The 17,551-nt window shown below is 40.3% G+C and overlaps 1 protein-coding gene across 2 annotated transcripts in view; it reads left to right on the top strand.

Moving 5' to 3' along the window:
• The first annotated feature begins 1,024 nt into the window (after positions 1–1,024).
• The window catches only part of PRIM2 (DNA primase subunit 2), a 79,814-nt gene continuing 63,287 nt past the window's right edge, over positions 1,025–17,551 (top strand). Inside the window, exons 1-5 of one of the 2 annotated variants that reach the window (XM_072142217.1) lie at positions 1,025–1,090; positions 3,590–3,754; positions 8,460–8,563; positions 8,636–8,724; positions 13,579–13,699. In XM_072142217.1, the coding sequence (XP_071998318.1) occupies positions 3,598–3,754; positions 8,460–8,563; positions 8,636–8,724; positions 13,579–13,699 (471 nt within the window). In that variant the 5' untranslated portion in view covers positions 1,025–1,090; positions 3,590–3,597. Of the gene's footprint in view, positions 1,091–1,282; positions 1,304–3,589; positions 3,755–8,459; positions 8,564–8,635; positions 8,725–13,578; positions 13,700–17,551 lie in introns of those variants that run through there. The other variant, XM_072142218.1, reaches the window with a different exon arrangement.

The following is a 17,551-nucleotide window of genomic DNA, read 5'->3' as shown; positions in this document are numbered from 1 at the left end:
TTTTTAACCCATGTGAAACACTTAAAGGGTTAATGGACTTAATAGAAGTTGTTTTACATACGTTGAGGGGTGAACTTTCTATAGTGGGGTAATTTATGGGGTTTTACTATTATTTAGGCCTCTCAAAGTCACTTGAAAGCTGAGTTGTCCCTCAAAATGTGAGTTTTGGCAATTTTCATGAAAATAAGAAAAATCGCACCTAAAGTTCTGCACCTCATAACATCCTAGAAAAATGACCGGAAGCATAAAATATCATCCCAACATAAAGCAGATATTCTGTAAATGTTAATTATCAAACTTTTGGGTAGTTTTACATCTTGTCTGGAAAGAAGAACATTTCAAACTTGGAAAATGAAGAATTTTTACAAACTTTTGCCAAATTTTCACTTTTTTTTCAGAACGAAATGCAAAATTTATCATTTAAATTTTATAACTAACATGAAGTACAATGTGTCACGAGAAACATTCTCAAAATCACCCGGATATGTTAAAGCGTTCCGAAGTTATAACCAATTATCGTGAGACATGTCAGATTTGAAAAATCGAGTCTGGTCATTGAGCTGAAAACTAGTGTCAGTGATAAGGGGTTAATAACTGTATACTCACCTCCGATGCTCCTCTTCTTCCAGCTTATGGGTCCCCCACTACAAAAAGGTTGGGGACCACTGCTGTAGAAGGCAGATACATAAGTGTAATATAACATGTGCGTTTTGCATCCGAGACACTGACAAGTGACACCCGAGTCCTGAAACCAGACGTTCTCACATTATTATTATTCTAGAGGGAAGGTCATGTGGTTTGTCAGGTGCTCTGATGTCTCTGACAAGCAGGAAAAGTAGCCGCTACCCGAGCAGAAGAAGCATGTCTGTATGGCTAGAAGTAAATAGATCACACTGTCTTAAATAAAGTATTCCCTTGTATTCACTGTATTTTTAAAGTAAGTAAAGAAATACATATCGTATACAGCGCCTTTCCCAAAAATTCACACAAATCGACTAGCTCGGTGTGTTTTTGCTTTGGTCTACCTCCTATCTCCATTTTCCCGCGTTCAATCTGGCGCGCGGTAATATTGCTGTCAGCGGCTGAGCAGGTAGAGTACGTTGTGATCGGGGGCTCTTTAAGTCCCGGGTGTACGGGGGCGGCCTCTCTTCTTGTGGCGCTGGTTATCATGTATTGTTCTTCTTGGCCACATGACGCCCGGATGTCTGACGTTACTGTGTCTGCATATAAACACTGCCCTGGCATGCCCACCACAGCCTGTGCACAATACGCTCCATCTGCAATGTATGGCTCTATGGACAAGGTGCACCTAGGAAGCCATAGGAAAAACCCTGCCATGAAAGAGCGTATTAAATAACAAAAAACTACTACAAGACCAGTATTGTTTATGTGAATGATAGGCTGGCCGTGACATAAGGCAGGGGGTGCATGCCTACCTGCATAGCCTGGGGAGTTGGGGGGGGGGGGGGGGGGGGGTTGTGATAAATCTTCAGGGGCTTGCAGCTTCACATAATAATAATATAATAATTATTTATATAGTGCACACAGATTACACAGCGCTGCATAAAGCATGACAAATTGGTCCCTGTCTCCATGGGGCTCACAATCTAAACAACCTACCAGTTTGTTTTGGAGTGTGGGAGGAAACCGGAGTACCCGGAGGAAACCCACGCAAACACTGAGAGAACATACAAACTCTTTGCAGATGTTGACCTGGGTGGGACTAGAACCCAGGACTTCACTGCAAGGCAGAAGTGCCACTCACTCAGCTGCCATGCTGCCCTCACATCCACTATGCTGCTCATGTAAATAGCTGCTGGAGAATAAGCCGCGGCCTACCCCCAGTAATTTCATTGTGAGGTCAATCGAGAGCCAACAGGAAAGTTACAGCTTTTCATCCACTATGCTACTCATGTAAAGCGCTTCTGGAGAACATGCCATGGCTAGTGATTTAAATGTGTGTTTCTCTGGATTCCCCCACAGGCGCTGGTGGCAGTGGGATGCTAAGTTTTGATGCCACGCTCTGGCTCGTGGTTCAGTCTGGGCATGAAGTGTCAGGAGTTATGGTACCCACTGCCGCCTATCAGGAGCCTTGTGGACATTAAACAAATGATCTCACCCGGGTCCATGGAAGCCACTGATTTGCATCCACGGGTCCAGCTCTAGGGCTGTTGTTGCTCATTGCATGTATACTTTCTACCCATTTATATTACTCGCCTACCCATTGGATAGTTCATCAGTAAAAGATTGGTGGGGGACCAGTTCTAACTAGTATTGTCCCTGGAGATCTGTGTAATTGTACATTTGTTTGTGTTACTAGCAGCAGAACTGTGAATGTTTTATTTTTATGGCAATCTGATACTCTGATTTAGATTTTTTTGTGTTCAGACAACAGCATTTTTTGTATTATTTTGGGGGGCTGGCAGGCTGTATACTACAGGGGGGCAGGCTGGCTGTATACTACAGGGGGGCAGGCTGGCTGTATACTACAGGGGGGCAGGCTGGCTGTATACTACAGGGGGGCAGCCTGGCTGTATACTACAGGGGGGCAGGCTGGCTGTATACTACAGGGGGGCAGGCTGGCTGTATACTACAGGGGGGCAGGCTGGCTGTATACTACAGGGGGGCAGGCTGGCTGTATACTACAGGGGGGCAGGCTGGCTGTATACTACAGGGGGGCAGGCTGGCTGTATACTACAGGGGGGCAGGCTGGCTGTATACTACAGGGGGGCAGGCTGGCTGTATACTACAGGGGGGCAGGCTGGCTGTATACTACAGGGGGGCAGGCTGGCTGTATACTACAGGGGGGCAGGCTGGCTGTACACTACAGGGGGGCAGGCTGGCTGTACACTACAGGGGGGCAGGCTGGCTGTACACTACAGGGGGGCAGGCTGGCTGTACACTACAGGGGGGCAGGCTGGCTGTACACTACAGGGGGGCAGGCTGGCTGTACACTACAGGGGGGCAGGCTGGCTGTACACTACAGGGGGGCAGGCTGGCTGTACACTACAGGGGGGCTGGGCTGGCTGTACACTACAGGGGGGCTGGCTGGCTGTATACTACAGGGGGGCTGGCTGGCTGTATACTACAGGGGGGCTGGCAGGCTGTATACTACAGGGGGGCTGGCAGGCTGTATACTACAGGGGGGCTGGCAGGCTGTATACTACAGGGGGGCTGGCAGGCTGTATACTACAGGGGGGCTGGCAGGCTGTATACTACAGGGGGGCTGGCAGGCTGTATACTACAGGGGGGCTGGCAGGCTGTATACTACAGGGGGGCTGGCAGGCTGTATACTACAGGGGGGCTGGCAGGCTGTATACTACAGGGGGGCAGGCTGGCTGTATACTACAGGGGGCAGGCTGGCTGTATACTACAGGGGGTGGGGGGTTGGCTGGCTGTATACTACAGGGGGGGCAGGCTGGCTTTATACTACAGGGGGGGGCAGGCTGGCTTTATACTACAGGGGGGCTGGCTGTATACTACTGGGGTCTGTCTTTCGAGTGTTTTGCATTAAAATTAGGGGTCTCGGCTTATACTCAAGTATATATATATATATACGGTACTTATGGTACCTCCTTTTTTATTTTAGATTTCAAGATGCAGTTCACTAGGGTTCGACAGAGGATTAATGCAAAACTAACTGGAAATAGGAAGGGTGATCAGTACCCATTCAGTCTTCAGTTCTACCAGGTCCCACCTACTGAAGATATTTCTCTGGCAGAATTTGAGACCTTCGCTATTGAGAGACTTAAACGTAAGTAGCAGATTTGTTATTCCAGGACAAAGTCATCCTTTGGTCCCAATGAAACATATAAAGTGTTCTAGCTCTCTGAAAATTGATTAGAGCAAGATATTCCACATCAAGATGCCATAATCAATAGTCCTGACTGCACCTAAGGGTTACTCACTGTCTTGGTTTCTTGTGATCATGTTGTTGCCATAAGAAATAAATGCCTGAGTGTGTCCTCTTTGCCATGTATAATTTTTGAATAGGCTCAGCCAGAGGCATGATCTTATAGACCAGTGATGGCGAACCTATGGCACGGGTGCCAGAGGTGGCACTCAGAGCCCTTTCTGTGGGCACTCAGGACATCAGCCCAGGACAGCGTTCACCAAACAGGACCAAATCTATCAAATCTTCCTGCTGTTCCAGGTAACTTGGAGAGAAGCTATAATGAAAGTCTCAATTTGCCCTCCTTCTTTCTACTGTATTGGAGGCCTTAGGCGGCCCATACAATTGAAAGAAGTGGAAGAACATGTAGCAATAAGTTACTGCTTAAAATGCCACATTGGCACTTAACGGTAAATAAGTGGATTTTGGTTGTAGTTCGGGCACTCTGTCTCTAAAAGGTTCGCCATCACTGTTATAGACTGCTGCTGAAAAATACAGTAAACTGTAATATAAAAGGAGCAAGCTATGTGACAACATAAAGTGGTAATCACAATAAGCCCTGTGGATAGAGGGTCACTTCCTATCCAGAGAATTGGGGTCTGTAGTAATGGATCAGCAGGTCAACTATGCACCATGGTGCTCTATACATTGTCATTGACGGAAGTAGCAGGTACTGTGCTCAACACTCTCTGTCAGTGCCAAAGATGTTGAAGGGGTGGACCACTTTTCAATAAATCTCTTCCATTAGACATATCTCTGCATGTATACATGCCTGTGTCTTTTGCCTCCTGTGTGTTTTTTTTTTTTCTCCCAGTCCATCTCACTGATAGAACTGAGACAGGAAGAAGGGACAGAAGGAGAGGGAGCAGGAAGACTCATAATCTCCTGCTATAGGTCCCTCCTATTTATCAGTGCACAGACATGTATACAAAGATCCACAGAGAGTCTACAGACTGCATTAAAGGAAGCATCGGGGATGATGAATCAATTAGTGAACAATCGGGTGCGTCACACATTGCAGTTACAACTGCATCACAATCAGTTTTGAGATGCAGTTTTGTTGCTATACCAGGTGAAAGACATGGGGGGCCGAGCCGAGCGAGTGGTGAGAGATGGAGGAGCTGAGCAGGGGGTGGGGGAGGGATATCTGTTACCGGGGCTGTGCTCCTGATCGGTGTAAGATCGTGCACACAGCCAGTAACAGGATCGTGCTGTCTATGTGACAGCCCAATCGTGTACTGTGGCAGGGGACTGATAATAATCGACCCCCAGTATACAGTGAGATGCTGCAGGGAAGGTGCTGTGCATCCTCTCTGCATGTCTCTGTGTATAAATCACTGATGACAGTGATCCAATGGGCTCTTACCATTAGATCATTGTTATCTGTGATCTATATTTGAGTATATTATATGTTCCATTTCTAAATGTGCCCCTGTAAAAAAAAAAAAGTTATGTTCCCAAACTCCAGAAAATAAATTAAATAAAAATTCAGCAGCATCAGCCCCGGACTGGTCTGCATAAGGCTGCATTCACACAAACGTATGCCCGCCATGCCGTAGCCGTGCAGACATGCGTTTAGTGCCATGGAGAGGAGGAAGGGGTTTACCCCTTCCCTCTCCATTGAAATGCATTGGGTAATGTCCTTTTCCCGTGTACGGAGCGGTATCGCTCCGTGCGGCCATTGCCTTCTACTGGGGACCTAAAAGCTGCAAACTTGCGGTTGTACATACGTCCCCCATATGGTGTGAATGTAGCCTAAGAACGATGCCACACATGGCATTTTTGGTCAGTTTTAGTCAGTTTTTCCCAATTATCTTAATAGAAAAACAGGTTGTCAGCAGCCAAATGCATGGTAAACGGACTGAAAACGGAGGTTTAAAAACGGACATAAAACGCCATGTGTGACATCACCCAAGGGTGAGGTTATTACATACATTTTCAAACACATCACAACAGATCTGAGAAGAGATTTGCCTAATTGCATTGCTGTTAACATTTCGTTTACAAAACGCAATAGAATTGCGTTGATGCATTCGTTTTGTTAACACAATGTTGACTGCAATGTAATTATGCAAATCTCCTCTTCTCAGCTGTTCTGATGTGTTTGAAAACACCATGTGTGAAGACACCACAAAAATGTTGTGCAGCACTTGTTTAATACATACTTGCTATTTGAGGGCGCATTCACACGATGCGTTGCGTTTTTGACACATTCCAAAGGCTTGAACCTTGATCACATGTTGAAGTAACATTGCGTTTCCATTGCATTTGCTAAAACCCAATGTTACTTCAACATGTGAAGCCTTTGGAATGCGTCAAAAACGCATAAAAAAGTGACTCAATGCATCGTGTGAATGCGCCCTAGAATTCAAATTGGGCCCTATCCCGTGGATATGGCCTAACTTGAATTTGTAGGAAAACCCTTTTAAGCACAGGAAACAGGAGCTGTAACTTTTTCCTTGTATTAATAGACGTCTCTTAACACTATATATACGCCTAGGAGTTATATATTTATTAATGAAAATTTCGTACTCCTCCTCGGTTAAAAATACTCCTAAAAAATTGTGAGAGGAGTATTATTACCCTTCTGGAAAAATGTTAGTGCGACCTCTGGTTGGGATGATATTTTATGCATCCTGCTATTTTTCTAGGATGTTATGAGGCGCAGAACTTTAGGTGCAATTTTTCCCATTTTGAGGGACAACTCTGCTTTCAAGTGACTTTGAAAGGCCTAAATAATAGTAAAACCACATAAATTACCCCACTATAGAAACTTCACCCCTCAACGTATGTAAAACAACTTCTATTAAGTCTATTAACCATTTAAGTGTTTCACATGGGTTAAAACAATATGGACCTGCGATTTAGAAAATATGGAATTTTTTTGGAAAATACATTCATTTAGGCCAAACTGACCGTTTCAGAATAAATTATATGATGAAACGCACTACAATGTTTGATGCCCAATTCCTCCCGAGTGTAGCGATACCCCATATGTGGTGGTAACTGCTGTATGGGTGCACGGCCGAGTATAGAATTCACAGCAGATTTTTATTGTCACATTGTACAACCTATATATATATATTTTTTTTGGTAATGCAAACATATGAGGGCTTATTATTTACGGGATGCGATACAATGTATAGATAATACATTTTGGGGGACTATAGCTTATTCATGAGATTTTATTATCTATTTCAAGGGGGACACAAACAAAATCATCAATTTTTATTTTGGATTTTTAGCATTTTTTTTTACCCCGCTCTCCGAAACATAAAAACAATATTTTATCTTTATTCTCTGGTTCACTACGATTGTGGCGATACCTCATTTATATAGTTTTTCTTATCTTTGCTCAATTTTCCTGAGCAAAAACAATATTGAAAAATATCGTATTGTTTTTACTATATACCTTTTAGGGCCATAACTTCTGTATTTTTCTGTTGTTAGACCGGGTTGAGGGCTTATTTTTTGCGAAAAGAGTTGTTCTTTTCAGTCGTTTCATATGATTTGTAAAGCGCTACGGAATTTGATGGCGCTATATAAATAAAGATTATTATTATATTAGGGAACGTAACTTTTTTAAATCACTTTTTAGAACATTTTTTGTGATGGTGTTTGATGAAAAATTGTATATTACGGGAAGTTTTCTAGTCGAGTTTTTCTTTTACGCCGTTCACCAAGCGGGTTCAATATTGATTTAGATTTATTGTACAGATTGATACGGACGCGTTGATACCAAATATGTATGTGTTTTTGTGTTTTATATACTTTATTTGCATTTCTTGTGTAACTGGGGAGATTATGGGACTTTTATTTTATTTATTTAATTATATAATAAAATGAATTCATCTTTTTGTTTTTTACTTTTTTACATTTTCTACTTCTTGGCTTGAACGTCCGATCGCTTGTTCAAGCCTTTACACTGCAATACCCTTGTATTGCAGTGTATAGTGAAAGTAACTGAGCATGCTGCGCATGCCAGGAAGGCAGGACCCGGCGGGTAGAGGATCCGGAAGTCCCGGGTCACTTGTTGCAACCCGGGGCTGCGGCAGGAGGGATCGGATCCCCCGGTAAGCACACCGGGGGGGGGGGGGGGGTCCGCTCCACGGGGGACACACTTGCATGCCGCGGTCAAGCATGTAGGATCACAGCCCGACACCGGCACCAGCGACACCGGGTTTCCCGAAATCATCTTCTGGCGCGCCGCCGTAGAAAGGCGTACACGTCAGAAGAAGTACCCTTAATGACCGCCATAAAAAGCCGTTACGGCGGTCATTAAGGGGTTAAAAATGGTTCAGTAAAACAAATTCACTGATGTAAACAAAAACAATGTGAGTCCACCTTAAGACTTTACAGTATAATGCCCTAAATTAAAACAATAGGAATGATGACCCTGCTCGCATGAGCTTACAATTTGTGAAATGCCCCTTTGACGCTGTAAAGGTGTATTGACTATGTGATTTCTAGCATTTGTCCGAGCTTTGTATGAAGTGCATGAGATACGAGGGCTAAGAAGCCTCCTGTGAATTACAACAAACTTGTGAGATTTTGTTTTTAATTGTAGTCCTCAAGACTGTAGAGAACTTAGGTGTCAGTTATGTGAAGGTAACAGATGAATACAAAAGGAAAATGGACACGGAATTAAGAAAGCTAAAGTTCTCCCATCCTGTAAGTATGAAAGTGGTAACATTTCTGTTCATTGGAAGCAGTTTGTTGATAAAAATGTATATCTGTCTGCAGGTTGAAGATGAAATCAGTGATAAAGTATATGATGTGCGGAGAAAAGATCACATATCACACTTTATATTGCGCCTTGCCTATTGCCAATCGTAAGTCATTGGGGTTTTTTTGTTTGTAGTTTTCATTACGCTCTTTAATAGCTGTACATTTGATTACTGAAATATTTATTTACATCTGAATGTCTGGATCGTAAAACAACAAAATTAATATGTAACAAATATTTCTTAAAAATCTATCCACTGTCAAACTATGTCAAATCTTTGTTATTTTTCATGGGTAATTTGAGTCTGCAAAAAAAAAAATGGGGGTTCTTATTTAAGATGTTTAAGTTGACCCTGCCCCACCCTTCAAGGTGAAGGAACATCCGGTCTCATGTTGATTTTTCATAAATCCGAGTTAGTACAGGCCCATTTCATAACATTTTGTAGTATTCCCACATTTAAATCTTCTCTGTTTACCTATGGCCAAAAAAAATCATCTCCTAACTTGTTTCCAAATGAGATGAAAAACGAGCGGCTGGGACATCACTTTAGACTTTGTCATTGTAAAGTTTGCCACCACACAACATTTCGTAATATACCTCGGGGAGCGGTCAATTGAGTAAAGTAAAAGCTGGTGAAACTTCCTATGTATCATTTGTTTCCTTGTCACACATATAAATTACCAGGGTCCTAAAGGGTCCATAGTATCATAGTTTATAAGGTTGAAAAAAGACACTTGTCCATCAAGTTCAACCAAGGAAGGCTGGTATAAAAGGAAGTGGTAAATTAAGAAAAGTTGGTTTAAGGCAAGAAGTTGTGAAAGCTTGGTCTTGGTGTGAAACTGTTGTAGTTGGGTATTAATGTGATTTCGGGGGTCACCAACTTCAGAGAACTGGTGGAGAAGTCCTAGAGGTGGGAGAACCATTGGGCAAGTGCAAACACAGTGCAGGATTTCTCACACCCTGTACAATCACAGTTCCTGCTTCTGCCATGTGACTTACACTGTCCAGAGGTTTTTTTTTTTCCAAAGCATTTTGTTTTCTCTTTCTGTGCCAGCGGCCAAAGATGTTTCTTTAATTTATGTCTTGAAAAGTTAATCTTAAAATATTAAAAAAATCACAAATTTCCAAAAATTGTTCTCATTTTGTAGTATTTTCCAGCATTTCTGGACAGATGTTGCTTCACCTATTTTGTCCAGCAGATGGCTCTTTGTTATTTTTTTTTTTCGAGGGATGTATGAATAAATGTTATTACACATAAAAACATCTATATAAATCCTCCAGCATTTTATTCATACTTACTGGGGTTGTCCACTTACTAACAGTGTCCAACCCCTTTAAGTTGTATCCTGCATATCTTTTTTATTTATCACACGTCGGCTCCTCTAGTATGCAGAGGGCTCATGGGCTGAGCTCTCTTTATACAAGGTGGGTGACACCGGTAACACCCTTCAATTGTGGTCTTGTTAAAAAGCTGGCATCGCTCCCCGTTACATCATCGGAAAATGTCCAATCTATCAAAATATTATGCAAGTTAATCCCGATGTTGAAGGAAAAATAGCACCCGCATGGCAAAACGCTACTTTTTCACCATTTTGCAACTTAAAAAAAAGGTTATAAAAAGTGATCAAAAGGCTGAACAGTCCTCAAAAAGGTAGCAACGAAAACATTATCTCATGTTGCAAAAAATGACATTACACACAGAAGTATGAAAAAGTTATTAGCATCAGAAAGCAAAAATTAAGAGCTTTTTTTGTACAGAAGATTTATATATTTTTAATGTATTAAAACACATAAAACCTGTATAAATTCAGTATCCTCGTGATCGTTCTGACCAAAAAAATAAAGATAGGGGCAGAGTGAAAGTTGTAAAAACCAAATCGTAATGGTATACCAAATGGTATAAATGCATTTTTTTGCTAATTTCACTGCATTTGATTTTTTTTTTTCTCTCGCTACCCAGTACATGATCTGGAATATTAAATATTGTCACTGTAAAGTGCAATTTGTTAGGCAGAAAAAAAGCCCTCATACAGCTCTTTACATGGAAAAATAAAAAAGTTCTCGATTATTGAGTGTGTGAGTGATAAAATAAAGCGCAAAATCGGAAAAGGGGCCTGGTCATTAAGGGTTAAACAGTATTGGTATGCTGACATATTCCAACGCTCCTCACTAGCTTCAGATTCATCTTCCCCTTACACATTCCTGCATTAATAGTTGGTGAGGGATAAGGCTGTATGGTAAAGGTCTACTCCAAATAAAGGCAGTCTTGGTAAATCTGTTGTCTGCTGTATAGATCTCCCCTTCTTGCCTCGCAGACCACACCATAGAGTTCTGGATATGCAGTGATATTGGGGTGAATTTGCTCCATTAATTCAGCTCGTGGCTAGAAAGGTATTGATACTCTTTTCACAGAGAAGCAGTTTCTGTGAAAATCTACTGTTTTACTACATCCTGTACAGATGGTTGACATGGGAGAAGGAACCTGAAAAATGTCATGTTTCATAAACTTTCTCTTGGACATATAAGAACTTACCCATTTTAATCCCTCCGTGATTGAGGGTAATTGATGCCCGAATGTACAGGTCAAGTTTTGCAGTTCTGTTATGCGCTTCTTTAACCTCTAATGACAGACCCTTTTCCGTTTTTGCGTTTCCACTCCCGACCTTTAAAAATGGGTAACAAATTGCACTTCATAGTGACGGTATTTAATACGCAAATCGCACATTGTAATGAATGTGCTAAAACAAGACAGCCACGGGTTTTTGTATGATCTGAGGCTCTTATGGTAACAGATTGCCACTCCCTTATGACGTCATGGTGAGCAACGACCTAAGCTAATATGGCGCCGCCCTTGCGCCGCCAACTTTTTGGTGCCGGCAGCGATGGAAGATTTAACAGCTGCGGTCGGTGCTAGCACTGATCGTGGGTTAAATTAGGTACCTCTGCTTATATTCGGGGCAGTTTATACTTGAGTATATAAGGTATCTCATGCAATCACAGCATGCCTCCATGGACTTCTGCTCCTTTCTATGCCTCCATGCAGACATGCTGTGATTCCATTCATCGAGTACATGCATGGGGTACAGTTTGCTAATGGTAGAAGGCTAAAGGACCTGAGATAATGTCAGTCCGAGATGGCCCTTGACTCACTATAGACAACCTTGGATACCAGGTAAAATTATAAAGCTGATTATATGGGGAACTGAGGGAAATAATTTTTAGCTTAAAGAATGGTGTCAGTCAGTTAATAGGTTCCCTAGGTCACAAGCTGGCACTAGTCAGGGACTGCCTTTCCTGGGTGTTCTTCAAATACAGGCAGCCCCCGGGTTACATACAAGATAGGGTCTGTAGGTTTGTTCTTAACTTGAATTTGTATGTAAGTCGGAACTGTATATTTTATCATTGTAATCCCATTCAGAACTTTTTTGGTCTCTGTGACAATTGCATTTTAAAAATGTTGGGTTGTCATAAGAATCAATATTAACAATAAAGCTTCATTACAGACACCTGTGATAACCGTTACAGCTGATCATTGTAGCCCAGGACTAAAGTACAATAAATTACCAATATCCAGAGGTCCATTTGTAACTAGGGGTGGTATGTAAGTTGAGTGTTCTTAAGTAAGGGACCGCCTGTAAATGGAAAGACACAAATAAATTTGGTTTCCTATGGCAACATCAAGAGAGCCTTAGGAAGTTCCAGCAAGCACTTTGTACTACTTGTAACATATATCTGAGCTGTGGGATAGCATGGAAAGACAGAAGACCGTCCAATCCTGGTTATTTATTCCCAAAAAATGTACATTAAGTCTGCCAAGTGCATGTGAGAAAATTTGTCTGGACAGCTAAGCTTTTTCCCTTAAGATAATATCTTTGAAAGTTGAAGTTTGATCAGTCCCACTTGTCATTTCTGTAATACAAAGTAAATTCTAAAAGTAAAGCTTTAAATGTGGCAGGAAAGAGTATATTTTCCTAGCACCTCCACATCGGCACTGACAGGAGGGATTCCCGGACTCCCCGTGACGTGGGGCGGCGATTGGTCGCCATGACAGCCTTGGGTCTTCCGAAGACCCGTTTAACCCTTTCATTAAAACGTGCGATTCGCATGTTGCAATGAATGAGGAAATGACCATATACTGCCATCACCCCCCTTTCCCTTGCAGTCATTTAAATATAAACAAACCGTAAAAATCATAAACAAGTTAGGTATTGCCGTGTCCGATGCCCGATCTATCAAAATATAACGGTTTTCCACTGCGTTTAACACTGTAATGAAAAATAGCACCCGAATGCGAAAATGGCTTTTTTTGCCATTTTGAAAAATATAAAAAATTCTATAAAAGTGATCAAAAAGCTGTATAGTCCTAAAAATAGAAGCATTGAAAATATCATCAAAAGTAGCAAAAAATGAGCCCACCCACAGTTCCATACACTGATGTATGAAAAAGTTATTAGCGCCAGAAGATGGCAAAATATTATTATTTATTTTTTTTTTTTGTACAGGAGGTTTTAATTCTTGTAAACAAATTTGGTATCCCCTGATCGCACCGACCCAAAGAAGAAATTAGACATGTCATTTTGGGTGCACAGTGAAAGCCGCAAATGCTTTTTTCACCAAATTCACTGCTTTTGGAATTTTTTCCCGCTTCCCAGTACATGTCATGGAATATTAAAAAATACCATCACTATGAAGTGCAATTTGTTACGCAGAAAACAAGCCATCACACAGCTCTTTACATGGAAAATTTTAAAAAAAAGTTGTAGATTTTTGAAGGTGGGGAATGCAAAATGAAAACAAGAAAATGAAAAAGGGCCTTGGCATGAAGGGGTTAATGTGTGATTTGCACATCAGATATCATGATTACTGCCTTGGAGTGAAATGTGACTTGAGTATAATCTCTAAAATATGGAGGGTTCCTTATTTTCTAATTGTTTCTTATAGTTCCTTTTTTTCTTCATAGGGAAGACTTGAGGCGGTGGTTTATACAACAGGAAATGGACTTGTTCAGATACCGTTTTACCCTTTTGCCCAAAGAAAAGGTCCAGGAATTTCTAAAATTCAATGATTTGGAATATGTTCCTGTAAGTATTGAAATATTGGAGTATACGCTTGCATGTTTACACACGGACTTGTTTTTATTTCAAAAGTTGCCCCACTTTTGATAAGTGAAATTGTAATGGCCCTGGCAGGTGACAGCCAGAGGTTTTCACATGAAAACACTTTGAAGTGAATAAAAATCAATAGTCTGAACTATCCAGCAATCCTTGACATCTGCTGGCACCTCCAGACAGTTTTATTGAGCTTTTGCTAAAGCTCAGATTTAGATCTTACTCTATGAAATTCAAATCAATACTGCACTATTCTGGGCACTGTGGATTATTTTTATATAGTGTACTTTTTCTCACCTTTCAGAAAACTCCTGGAGAGCCGCTCGCTATTGTATATAGGTAATTCAGCTGTTGTAATAAAACTTTTAATGAAAGTATCGTAAAAAATATGCAGTAATCCTTATAATATGGTTTAGATTTCGTACACATGAGACTTTATTCAATAACATTGCTGCAACATCTGGATCCTGGACATTTAACCCCTTAACGTTGAAGCCACTTTTCACCTTCCTGACACGGCCCATTTTTTCAAATCTGCCCTGTGTCATTATAAATGGTTATAACTTTGGAACGCTTTAACATATCCAAGTGATTTTGAAATTGTTTTCTCGTGACACATTGTACTTCATGTTAGTTAAAAAATTTTGGTGGTATGTTTTGCATTTATTTATGAAAAAATCAGATATTTGGTGAAAATTTGGAAAAATTCGCAATTTTCGAAATTCAAAATGTTCTACTTTTTCTACACATGAGTCATAACAGCAAAAAACGTAATAACTAACATTCACCGAATGTCTAATTTATGTGGACATGGTTTTTTATACATACTGTCATTTTTTGTAAGATGTTATGGGGATTTGAACGTCAGGTGTAATTTTTCAAATTTTCATTAAAAAAAAAAAAAAGCAGCATCCTGCTATTGAGGGACCTGCTCAGGTTTCAAGTCAGTTTGAGAGGCCTAAATAAAAGTAAAACCCCATAAATTATAGAAACTACACCCCATAACAAACGTAAAACAACTTTTATGAAGTTTGTTAACCCTTTAATTGTTTTACAGGGGTTAAAGCAAAATCGGATGCATTTTCTAAATTAATTTTTTTTTTGGCTAAATGAATGGGTTTTCAATAAAATGTACAAATTCTCAGTGGATAAAATACCAAAACGCTCCACAAAATTTGATACCCAATCTCTCACGTGTATAACAATGCCCCTTATGTGGTGGTTAACTTGATGTATGGGCACACGCCAGGGCATCGAGGGGGGAGCTGCGCCATTCAGAGCAGATTATTCATTGTCATTTATAATGGCTATACAATCTTTATTGTTTTGGCAATTTGGACATAGAAGGGCTTATTTTTTGCTACATGAGATGCACTTTACAAATATTTCATTTTAGTTGGTCTGTAGCTTTTTGTTGTGATTTTATTAACTCATTAATGTATCGAGGAAAAGAAAATTGTCAATTTTGGGTTTCTTTTTTTGGATCTTTTTGGGGTTGTACACGACACTAAAAATACTATAATATCTTTATTCTATAGATCACTACGATTACGGTGATACCTCATTCATTTAGTTTTTTTTTATATATATTTTTACAATTTTGCTGGAAAAAAACAAATATATATAGAAAATCTCATTTGTTTTTGCATCGCCATCTTTTCGGAGATATAACTTTACTATTTTTGGTTAACAGAGCTGGTTTATGGCTTATCTTTTAAGTGTTGAGTTGTCCTTTTCAGTGGTACCATTTTGGTGCACATAACTTTTTTTTATCACTTTTTGGAACATTTTTGTTAAGGGATTTTATGAAAAATTTACATTTTTGGTGAGTTTTTTGGGTTTTGATTTTACGGCGTTCACTGTACGGGTCCAATTTCTGACTTATTGTACAGATTGTTATGGAGATACCAAATATGTGTGTTTTTTTTTGTGATTTTCAGTTTTTTTTTACTTAATTAGATGTGTATATGGAATGTTTGTGTTTAGGGGACTTTAACTTTATTGGCCAACATTCGTTGAATAATCATAGTTTATTTAGTGCCATTGTACTCCACAGAGTATTAAAGGCGGTCCCTGCCTTAATGACACCTGACTTGCAGACGACCCCTAGTTACAGACTGACTTCTCTGCCCACTGTGACCTCTGGTGAAGCTCTCTGGATACTTTACAGATGGCAATGATCAGCTGTAAGGTGTCTGTAATGAAATTTTATTGTTAGTCCTTGTTCCTATGACGGCACAAAATGTATACAAATCCACTTGTCACTGTGACAAAAAAAAATTAAAGTTACGCCTTACATACAAATTCAACTTGAGAACAAACCTAAAGAATCTCGTACATAATCCAGGGCCTTCCTGTGGTCCTGTCTGGGATAGGTTCCAGTAGTCAGACCCCCGAAATGGAACTTTGTTTGTAAAAGATAAAACTGTGAAGACAATACTGTTCCTACTTGGTTACTGTGATCTTTGCTTCTTCCTGTTTGTTACCAGTAGGGGGAGCTCTTGCACTATTGGCTAGCCATTACAGCACATTATATTTATAAGAGGAGTCTGGAGGGAGAGTGTAACTAATAGCTAATAGCCTTTGTCATTTGCTTCACCTTACAAGAAAAGAAAAAGGAAAAAAGATCTTTGAGTGGGGTTTTATGTCTGCTCATATTGTTCTTATGAATAGATGGCTCCTCCAGTACTTTGTGAGACTTTTGTTTCACCTGTCTTGGTACTGCAGAATACAATAGTTACAGAGGCCTGAATGTATGATTCTTATAATCTATCTATATAGTGTAAAACTATGCAAAAAGAAGGAATGAGCTGTATTTTCCATCAAAAGAGGCATGAATATCTGATTCTTATAAATCTATCCGTATAGTGTAAAACTAAGCAGAAAGATGGAATGAGCTATATTTTCCATCAAAAGGTACAGCAGTATTTCAGTAAGAAGTATGATTACTATACTGTGCATGCTGTACATATGACTGCGTATATCATCCTCTCTGATGGCCTCCACTGACTAACAGTGGACCTGCCTTTTATGTTCCTGGTTTATACCGAAGATATATACTAAAATGTTATTTCTCAACAGACCAATACTTTAACCTCTTCAAGACCAAGTTTTTATTTTCTTTTTTGCATTTATGTTTTTCACTCTGCTCCTTCCACAAGCCTTAACTTTTTGATTTTTTTTTTTCCATTTAAAAAAAAAGCTATACATGGGTTTGTTATGCAAGACAACTGTACTTTCTAGTGGTACTGTTGAATATTCTGTGCCACATACGGCGAAGCTGGAAAAAAAATTCCAAATGTGGTTGAAATGGCAAAAAACACAGTTGCCATAGTCTGATGAGCTTTATTTTTACAGCTTTCAATTTGTGTTCAAAACACTTCTCTGTTATTCTATGGATCAATATGATCACAGAGATTGCAAATTAATAAAGTTCCCTGCGGCCTGTGACGTACTACGTCAAATTTTGGGAAGGGGTTAATATAATATCTGGATTGTGTGTAGATGCTTCACAGAAACAGAGATATCCACTCTTAAAGTTATAATAAGTTTTATAGACCGTTTTCTATTTTCGAGTGTTTTGATTGTAACTTTAAGAGGGGATATCTCCGGTTCTGTAAAGCATCCATACCCAATACATATCATATTAAGGCTACATTCACACCGCTATTGCCCGCTGTGCGGTAGCACGGCAGGCACATGGCAGCGCCGGGAAGAGGAGCACACCTCTCCATAGAGGAACATGGCATACGGCGCTGTATGCCTAGAAAATATTGGACATGTCCTATCTTTTCACGGCTATGGAACGGCACCATACCGCTCTCT

This window comes from Engystomops pustulosus, chromosome 3 (assembly GCF_040894005.1).
Source record: "Engystomops pustulosus chromosome 3, aEngPut4.maternal, whole genome shotgun sequence".
Lineage (NCBI taxonomy): Eukaryota > Metazoa > Chordata > Amphibia > Anura > Leptodactylidae > Engystomops > Engystomops pustulosus.
Note: the sequence above shows the minus strand (reverse complement) of the source record. Positions and strands in the feature narration are given on the sequence as shown.